The 9,886-nt window shown below is 46.3% G+C and overlaps 1 protein-coding gene across 1 annotated transcript; it reads right to left on the minus strand.

Moving 5' to 3' along the window:
• Positions 1-2,579: 2,579 nt before the first annotated feature.
• Gpr101 (G protein-coupled receptor 101) lies at positions 2,580-9,669 on the minus strand. The gene is made up of 2 exons (NM_001033360.3): positions 9,454-9,669; positions 2,580-7,773 (listed from the first exon to the last, which is right to left on the minus strand). The coding sequence occupies exon 2, from the start codon at positions 7,698-7,700 to the stop codon at positions 6,165-6,167; it is 1,536 nt and encodes a 511-aa protein (NP_001028532.1). The 5' UTR covers positions 7,701-7,773; positions 9,454-9,669; the 3' UTR covers positions 2,580-6,164.
• Between the last annotated feature and the right edge of the window lie 217 nt (positions 9,670-9,886).

A 9,886-nucleotide genomic window follows, 5' to 3' on the forward strand; every position in this document is an offset into this window, starting at 1 on the left:
GGGCCAGTCCTGCAGATCCAAAGCTGCAGGATCTCCATGACACAGAGCAGCAACAGGATAGCTGAGAGGAGTCCTGGTGATGGTCTGGTATTGATAGGATAGCAGAAGCCAGAGGTATCGAACCACACCAAGACTCATGCTATGAAAATCCATAAGTAAAGCTGTGTGGACAAAGGTAATTCAGGACACACTGTGAACAGTGCAACTTCCAAAAAGAGACTTTGTTTTGTTTTGTTTTGTTTGTTTATACTTTATTTTATTTTGGGGAGGAGGTTGCAAGGGCAGAGGGTAGATATGAAGAGATGGGGAGATGAGTGGGATTGAGGTACATAATGTGAAAATCACAAAGAAATTAAAAACGTTTAAAAAGAAAGAAAGCAAAAGTTTGAGCCTTAGTGGAGGTGACTGACTGAGGTACTGGGTAATACTGTTTATATTTTAAAAAGAAACCCCACTCCTGTCTGCAAGCATAACAGAGTCTTATTAATAGTACCAGAAACGGGTGCTTATCAATGGGATGGGTCTCAAGTTGGCCTGGTTATTGGTTGGCCATTCCCTCACTCTCTGCTCCATCCCCGATTCCTGCATTTCTTATAGACGGGATAAGGTTGAGGTCTAAAGTTTTGTGGGTAGTTTGGTGACCCTATTGCTCCACTGGGGTTCTCACCTGGCCACAGGAAGCAGCCTTCCCAGGCTCCATATTGTACTGGCTAGTTTTGTGTCAACTTGACACAGCTGGAGTTATCACAGAGAAAGGAGCTTCAGTTGAGGAAATGCCTCCATGAGATCCAACTGTAAGGCATTTTCTCAATTAGTGATCAAGGGGGAAAGGGCCCTTGTGGGTGGGACCATCTCTGGGCTGGTAGTCTTGATTCTATAAGAGAGCAGGCTGAGCAAGCCAGTAAGGAACATCCCTCCATGGCCTCTGCATCAGCTCCTGCTTCCTAACCTGCTTGAGTTCCAGTCCTGACTTCCTTGGTGATGAACAGCAGTATGGAAGTGTAAGCCGAATAAACCCTTTCCTCCCCAACTTGCTTCTTGGTCATGATGTTTGAGCAGGAATAGAAACCCTGACTAAGACACACACTAAGGACCCCCATTAATTCTTGGACACTTCCCCATCCCAGGTCTCCATCACCTCCTGGAGATGCCCCCCCATATCCACCCACCCCCATCAGCTGAAGATTTCCATTCATTCTCATGGCCACCCTGCCATCCCCCTGCCCCTCCCCACACCTGACCCTTGTATCTCCCCCACTCTCCTCGTGATCGCCTCTCCCACCCAGGTCCCTCCTTCCATCTGCCTTCCATGACCATTCCGTTCCACCTTGAAGAGAGGATCAAGAATCCTTGCTTGTGCCCTCCTTCCTGTCCAGGCTCCTTGGGTCTGTGGTGTGCAGACAGGATCTAGCATGGCTGTTCTCTGAGAGGCTCCACCCAACAGCTGACTCAGATAGATGCTGATCCCCACAGCCAAACAGTGAATGGAGCTTAGGGACTCTTATGGAAGAATAGGAGGAAGGATTGAAGGTCCTGAAGGGAATAGGAACTTCACAGGAAGACATACAGAGTCAACTAACCTGGACCCTTGGGACTCTCAGAGTCTGAACCACCAAACAATATATACTGCTAGGCCTAGGCCTCCCTGCACGTATGTAGCAGATGTGTAGCTTGCTCTTCGTGTGGGTCCTGAACAACTGGAGCAGGGGCTATCCCAAAAGCTGTTGCCTGTAAGTGGGATATGTTCTTCTAGCTGGGCTGCTTTGTCTGGCCTCAGTGGGAGAGGAAGAGCCTAGCCTCATAGAGTCATGAAGTGCCAGGGTGGGGAGATATGGGGGCCGGGGGAGCACAAGCTCAGAAGATGCTCCAGGGGAGGGGTATGAGGAAAGAATTGTGGGCTGGGGGGGGGGGTAACCAGGAGAGGGTCAATGAGCAGGATGTAAAGGGAATAATTAATGTATAAACATTAACTAATTAAAGAAACCCCACTTGGAGAGATGTCTCAGTGGTTAAGGGCATTTGTTGATCTTGCAGAGGGCCTGAGTTTGATGCCCCCCCATGTCAGCTTATACCTGTCCATACCTCCAGTTCCAGGGGATTGGATGCACTCTTATGACCTCTGAGGGCACCAGGCATGTGCACATGCACACACACCCCCAGGCATGCACAGACATGCAGGCAGGACACTAACACATAGGATTTGTAAAATCTACTATTTTGAGATTAAAAAGCCCTCGTCTGTTCAAATCTCATGGACTTTGGATGAATGTGAAGCTCAAGAACCTTTAGGACCTGGCTCCATCCATAGTTTCTCTCTGCTCACCCCAGTTCACTTTGAAGTGTATTCACACAGGACCAAACTAATATCCTCTCTCCCAACAAACTCTTTCTAATGGTCAATACTCCATACCCCTTTAATTTTATTTTTATTTTGAAAAATGGTTTGTATGTATGTATGTGAATGCACACACGCATGCACATGGGTGCAGTTGCCCGTGGAGATAACTTGATGCAGTTGAGTTGCTTATTCTGTCTCCATAACTTCCTCTGTTCCCAAAGAGCACAATATAAGAACTGGATTCACACATAAAATGAGACTTTATTTAGCATATTTCAGAAGAATGTACCAAGAACAGATTTACAGCACCTATTTAAGAAACACGAAAAATATTAATAATACTTAAACCACAAATGTTAATCTCTCTTCATTCCCCAAGCAGGAGTCTGTTGTTCCTGTCTGGCACTAAAGGTATCACAACCAGTTTAGAATGCATTCACTTAAAATCAACCAATATATGAAACCGTGACTTTGGGCAGAGTCTCTGGGACGACCTGCCCATGTAACAGTATCAATTCATAAATTTGATTTGAGTGTGAGGGATTTCTCTTCTCGCTGACAGGTGGACAATAAATTCCGACCCATTTGTGCACCTGAAGGTAAGTTGTGCCAATGGGAACATGGCCCCAGGACTATAGTTTTGAAAATCCTTTGAAAAGGCACTTTTAAATTACAAATCTTTTGTTTTAAAAGGAAAGTTTTAGATTTAAAATGGAAAGTATTAAAGAGAACTGTCTTATTGACTGAGTGCACTCGTCCTATTGTTCTCAGTCTCAAAATAGCACGTGAAATTTGGTATTAAAGGCAGTTTTAGAAATGATTTAATGAGAATATATATAAATATATATCCTCTTGTAATACTTTTGTTTTCAAAATATAATAAAATAATCTGAGTTCTTCTGCAAATATATTTAATCTACAACTGTAACTCTTCAAACACCTGAGCTTCAATCCCTGCCCTCCCCCCACCCACCCCCCAATTCTCACTGTTTCTTTATTAATGCTGCATCTCATCTGAGACAGCCAAAGAGGAAAACAACAAAAACAAAACAGAGCAGCCTTCTTCTGGGTCTTGGCACTTCTCTAGGAGGGCAGGGATCACCAACTATGGATCAGCTAAATGTAAGTCTGATTAACTTTCCAGTCAGGTACTGGTTCCTGTTTAGGTCTTGAAACTGCAGTACTCTTTTAAAATCCTCCTGCTATCAGGACTCCAATAGCCTGCCCTGGGGTTCTTACCCTTTTATGGGGAAAGGACTTGTCTTCTTTGATTTTGAGATCTATCTATGTATTGAAGAAAACAGGCATACCAGTGCCAGTGGGGTGGAGAACTGCAGGTGAGGACTTCAGCCAAGATGATAATTTAGTTCACATCTATTCCCAGCTGTACCAGAATAAGTTCTTGCTTGTCACGTACCAGGGATGTAAGGAATGAAAGGCACCTCTTCCCGAATACCACTGTGGAGCCATGTTACATATCCTGTAGTATACACTTTTAAAGGTAAATTAATGTACTATGTTCTACTTCAAAAAGTGACCAAATTGTGGGTCACATATAGGATACTGCATGCATTTTGTTAACTAACTTTACATGTACACACACACATCACTCATTTTACTGATGACACTAGCCACAAACACACACAATCTAATCTCTAGCACCTTATCTCCAAGAACGAATTTTATATACAGTTAGAACTTACAGTAGAAGAAATACCACAAGAGAACACATCACTGACACAAGACAAAAGTACTCAATTTTCAATAAAGTTATAACTAATGAAAAGGGGGAAATCCACTCATGTCTGAAACAGCAAACTAAAACCAATCTTGTTTTTGTCTCTTTTAGAGTCAAAGAAAGACAGATATTAATCTTCACACAGCAGACCTTCTTAAGTGTACACATTGCTGTGGTTTCCCCTTAGTGTGTATACTGCTAAGATATGGAGGCTTAGGGAGGCAATGATGGAAACCTAACTTCTATTGGCAGCCTTCATGTTCTTTGAGGATTCTTACCCTATTTACCAAAAAGCAATGAACTTGCCAGTGATTGGCAGTAGCCAAGTTCAGTATATTTACTTTTCCTGTATCTTTCTCTAACCTGTTTTGTGGCTTATAGACTAACTGTGCTAGTGTGCACATTAAACATTTGCCATGGAGGAAGAAGCCATATATAATTGGCACGGTGCCTGTTCTTCATGGGTCTTAGGCTACAGTTTGTTGTTTCCAGCACGTTTCTGCCTCCTCAGATGCCTAACCTTGGGAGTAACATGGGGCCTTTAGAGGCCTAGAGTAATAAGAAAAAAAATAGAAACACAGTTAAGTAGTGAGAGTGTTAAAATGAAGGGAAGTGTGAGAGTTAACTTTAGATACAGTGCCTTGTCTGAGGTTATCACAAGTCCTAAATTAGTGAAGTGGAAGTCGATAAACTTCTCGTGAATATACTAATCTGACAGGCCATTTCAATACTATTTGGTTGTATCAACTCTCCTGCATTCTGAATATGGTAATCCCACACCCTCACAATTCACAACCGTTTACCTCTCCTCCCTTGAGAAGCTCAAGCTGGAATCTGTGAGAAGGAAAAAATAAAACATCATTCCTGACATTTATATTCTCCCCTGCATTTGTACAGAGAATTTACAAGTTTTAGAGAGAGCCACAGGTTGAAAAGATATCTATGCATGTACATATCTATCCTCATATGGAAAACCTACTTCATGTTTATTACGGTACAGAGATAAAAGATATTTTCTTGATATAAAATTTATTGGCAGTGTGAGTTTTCTAGAACTTTGGCCATTCATACTTGATTTTTTTTCCTTCTATCTCTCTGTCTTTCTTCTTTCTTCCTTTCTTCTTGAAACCTGGAAATACTTTTTAATAAAAAAATCAGTTAGAAATAAAAGAAAATAAAATAGTGGCTTTCAGAGGTCTAGAGGCAGAAGGGAAATAGTAAAATAGTGGCCTGATTTCTTTCCTGCTGTTATTCAAATAGGAGACAGAAAACATTTGTGTCAATTGTCCTTTTTTCCATTTGCACAGTGGTCAGTCCCTGCCCATGTAGCAGGGTAGGGGAAGGTGGAGAAGGAGAGAAGAGAGAGAAAGAGAAAGAAACATACAGTTGTTTAGCTCCGTGGATATGCCTTATTTCTCCATTTCTTCTTTTGCCCTAGCTCCTCATTTCAGGCTTGCCCTTTTCTGGATCCCTTTTGAAGACCTAGAAGCTTTCTTTACAGTCTATCTGCGTAATCCACCTTTGTTGCAGCTTGCAGTACAGTCTTTGCACCATACTGTGGTACTCTCTGGTACAGAAATCTGCTCATTTGGTGATCCATCCACCTAGCTTTGCTTGATTTGGTCAATTTCTTTTCTTTCAGCTGCACACAATATGTAGCCCTAGCCCATGAGTTCCTGACCTGAAGGCCAAATAGTCCTTATGTCCGTAGGCATTGCTTTTCCTTTTATTCAGAGCTAAAGCTGACATGTCATAGTTCTGGGGAGACAGGCAGAATACCAAGAACAGCTCCAAACCAGATAGTCCTTGCTTTGGGAAATTTAGAGCCTAATATGTGTACATCTGTATATATATTTGGTGGGGATCCTAAAGTCCGTGCTTTGACAGGCTTATACTTTTCAGGAAAGATCCAAGTCCCTACTTCTTCCTTTTATTTATCTGCCGTGTGGTGGGAAAGGATGTGCGCGCAACCCCTTTGCCTGAAATGGTAAGCACTGGCACTAATGAGATTGTGAGCGGAGCGCTGAAAAGAAAGCTGCTCTTGTGTTCTGTTTTTGTGTACAATTAAAGTTTGCCTTACTGTTAACTTTAAGGTGAAGTAGCTGAATCATGGGAGGGGACAGCCTTGCCTTCAATACCTCCCTCTGTACCAGCTTCCGTTTCATGAAGGTCAGGGTGGCTATCTTCTACAGGGGGGCTTTTCTTACAGATTAACTTCTTCAGTACCTCCTGGATTTCCTTCTTGATGCTCTTGTGCATATAGCCATAGACATATGGGTGGATGCAACACTGCAGGAAAAAAAGCCAGATTATTATGGTGATCACCCACTGGGGTACCCTGGTATCGATATCCACCCACACAGCCAGCACTGCTAGAAAGCAGTAGGGCCCCAGAGATAGCACATAAGTGGAAATGATGACGAAGATCACTCTAGCAGCTTTGCACTCATAGCATGGAGGCAAAGGTGGGTCGCTGGTGCTGTTTCGACGACTGGGTGGACTGCTCTCTGGAATGCGCATCGCCTCAACATCGTCGTTGAAATGAATTTCATCCATGCCAAACTCTACATCATCTTCGCCCACGTCAATGTTGCACTGATTGGCATCTATGCGGCCGGTGTCTGCCTTTGCGCTGCTAGCCTGAAATTCAGTGATGACTTCCAGCCCCTCCATGCTGCCATTACTGACCTCGTCACTGTCCTTGCCCTCCATGATACCTGCACTGAAATCCAGGCTTCCTTTTCCGGTCTTCTGGCTGCTGCCCTCGGCTACCATGGGACTCTCTTCCATGGAGCTGCTTCCCTTAGCCTCGGCCTGACCACCTCCATCTTGGCCCTGGAACTCATTCTTGTCCTGGAACTCATCCCTCTTCTTTGCTCCCTCTTCATTCTCATGCACCACAGAGTCCTCGACTCTCACCTCCAAGCGGTGGCTCTTGGCCTTATACAGGAGAGCTTGCTGCCTCCGGGCTGCACCGAACACCACAGAATAGCAGGCAATCATAACACCCAGTGGAATAACGAGGAAGGATACCACACTGACAACCGTATAGGCAGGGCTGGCTCCCCAGATCATGGAACAGAAGGCATTACGGTCATCAAAAGTAGCGTGGCCCCAGCCATAGAGTGGAGGTGTGCTCTGCAGGAAGGCTGCAATCCAGGTGCCATAGAGGAGAATATAACTACGTCGGTTGGTCATCTTGGATGGGTAGGAAAGAGGGTGGATGATGGTCAGGTAACGATCAACTGACACCACCACAATGGTATTGACACTAGCAAAGGCAAATAAGTGGGTGAGGCTAACCAGGGCAGTGCAGAAGTGGATGTTGAGAGGCCAGAAGAAAGGAATGGCAGTGGACACCACCCAGGGGGCCACGAGAGCAACCTGCAGCAGGTCAGTGACAAGCAGGTTAAATATGAACCGGTTGGTCACCTGCAGCAAGTTTGGCTTACGGTGCAATACATAACCCAGCACTACGTTACCCAGAAAGGCTACACCAAGGATGACGAGCAGCACAACTGAGCGGATGATGCCGTGAGCTACACTAATAGGCATCTTGGAGAGGGGGAGGCACACTCGACTGCCATTGTTCTCTTGAGTACTGTTAGTGCAGCTGGGTGGCATGGTGAAGTCAGACAGGCACGACAGAAGGTCCAGCTTTGTGTTTGGAGTGGTGGGCAATGATACCGCACACGATCTAGATTGAGGACGAGAGAAACATGTGGCTAGGGTTAGTGCCTTGCAGAGGACAGGCCTCCGAGTCCAGCAGCATTGCTGCAGGACCCCTTTCTCAGATCCCTGTGCAGTCCTGACCTCTATCAGAGCAGTTTCTCTGGCTCTTTTTCTAATTCTTGGGGGTCTCACTGCTGAGGTCTCTTCTGTGTAACACATGCTTTGTCTTGCTTGTCTTTCCTGTTAGCAGTGAGCACTCCCTCGGCATGTCCCCTCCAATGTCTCTTGGGTTTTTCTTCTATCTCGCTGACATGTCTGTCTCAGTGACACATGCACTTGCACTCTGTTCCTGCCTGCCTATGCGTCTAGAATTCCCCTTTCAATGTTTTACTGGGGCACTTTCCCTCTGTACAGAGTGTATGCCCCTGTTCCCATGGACATTGTCTCATCCTTAACTCTCAGGTCTGTTTTTCAATTCCCCACTAGCATGTACATAGTCAGTCTATGTCTGGTTGTGGCTGTTCTCTGTCTGATAATCCTCCCCCGCCTCTCTCCCCCCCCCCCATCTCCTTCCCCCTCCCTCTCTTTCCCTTTCTCATTTCTCTGTCTCTCACTGTCTCTCAGTCTCTGTATTTTTTCACATGAATTTACCCCGTAGCTGTGTGCACTCCTCGTTTCCTTGGGTCTCACACCAACACCTGTGTGCCTGCTCTTTCTCAACGCTTTTCTGTATCGCTTCCTGTCTTCCCATACTGCTGTTCTCAGTACCTGAGTTCTGTGTCTTGCCTCACCTTTCCTTCTCCTAGTCTCTAACCCTCAAGTATCTCTAGGTATGTACTCTCTGGTTCATCTCTGTCTCTTATTCTCAGCACCCCAGTACTACTACTGCCAAACTCCTTTTCTCCCTCTTTCAAGGGGCACACATCTCTGTCTCTCAGCAGCCTTCTCTGAGAGACCACCACCACCACCTTAGTTTTCTTCTAGCTGGATCTTTATCAGCTTGTACCTTTCTCTGCTGGCTTTATCTTTCCATGGAAACCAGTTGCTGCCTTAGCCCCAAGGGCTTTATAGGATCAAACGCAGTTTCTCAACAGCGCAGTGAGACTGGAACATACAAGGTGGATAGATACCTGTTACCCTGCCCCATGACCAAAATTCACCATAGTCTCTAAATTTTACTGTATTCTCCAGCAGGCTATCAATCTGTATGGTGGAGGGGTGGGGTGAAGGCTGGGAAGAGCAAAGACAGGGGCAGAGGGAGAGAGGGAGATACCTGGAGAGGTAGAAAGAGAAAGAAGGGAAATGAGAGTAAAGAAAAGTGAGTCGGGTTTGGAAGGAGAACCAAGAAAGAACAAATAGGATCGTAAGAGTGGGAGAGAGGAGGGAAAGGGGAGAATAGGTGAGAGTAGGGGACAGTAGGGGGCATGGAGAGATGGAGAAAGAAAGAGCTAAATAGAATAAGAAAAGAGGTTGAGATGCAAGAACGTAGGAAAGAAAACAAGAAAATTAGGGAGAGGAAGAGGGCACAGGAGAGAAAGTGCGGGGATCGCAAGGACCACCTGAGAGTCCTAGCTGACCAACCGCCACCTTAGTAACCTTCTAGCCGTGGCAAAGGGATGTCCTGGCGCTTGGGGTAGGGGACCCGGTTGGGATGGGGACTTGCTAAGACCTAAGACCCGGAGCGGAGCAGAACCCCGCAGCTTACCTGTTGCTGCTGAAGGCTTCGCGCCACAGGAACCGGAGACCGATCCCTCGGGGCTCGCCGCGTTTCCTCTGACCACCTTTCGGGGCACAGGCGGCTGAGAGCTCGCACCGAGTGGTAGGAGCAGCGGTGCTCAGCGGGAGCGGGACACCGAGTATATGCCCGTACGTCCAGCCAGCGCACAGCGCCACAAGCTCTGAGCTGTGGCGGGGGCGCGCGGCTTCTTAAGGCAGCGCGGTGCCCTCACCTTGAGGCGCCCCCCTCCCCTCTGTCCCCGCCTGCGCTGGTGACGCACGAGGCCCGAACCCAGAGGAGCTAGGCTGGTGGCAGCGGCGGTGGGGCGGGAAGGAGGGAGGGAGGATGACTCGCGATGGACCCACACAGATTCTGTCACCCTGCATCCAACTGCAGGCACTCTGATGCTCACAGACTGGAG

This window comes from Mus musculus, chromosome X, assembly GCF_000001635.26.
Source record: "Mus musculus strain C57BL/6J chromosome X, GRCm38.p6 C57BL/6J".
Taxonomy (NCBI): domain Eukaryota; kingdom Metazoa; phylum Chordata; class Mammalia; order Rodentia; family Muridae; genus Mus; species Mus musculus.

Excerpts from the sequence above, each read along its gene's own strand:
- Gpr101 (NM_001033360.3), bottom strand. The coding sequence starts at position 7,700 with ATGCCACCCAGCTGCACTAACAGTACTCAAGAGAACAATGGCAGTCGA.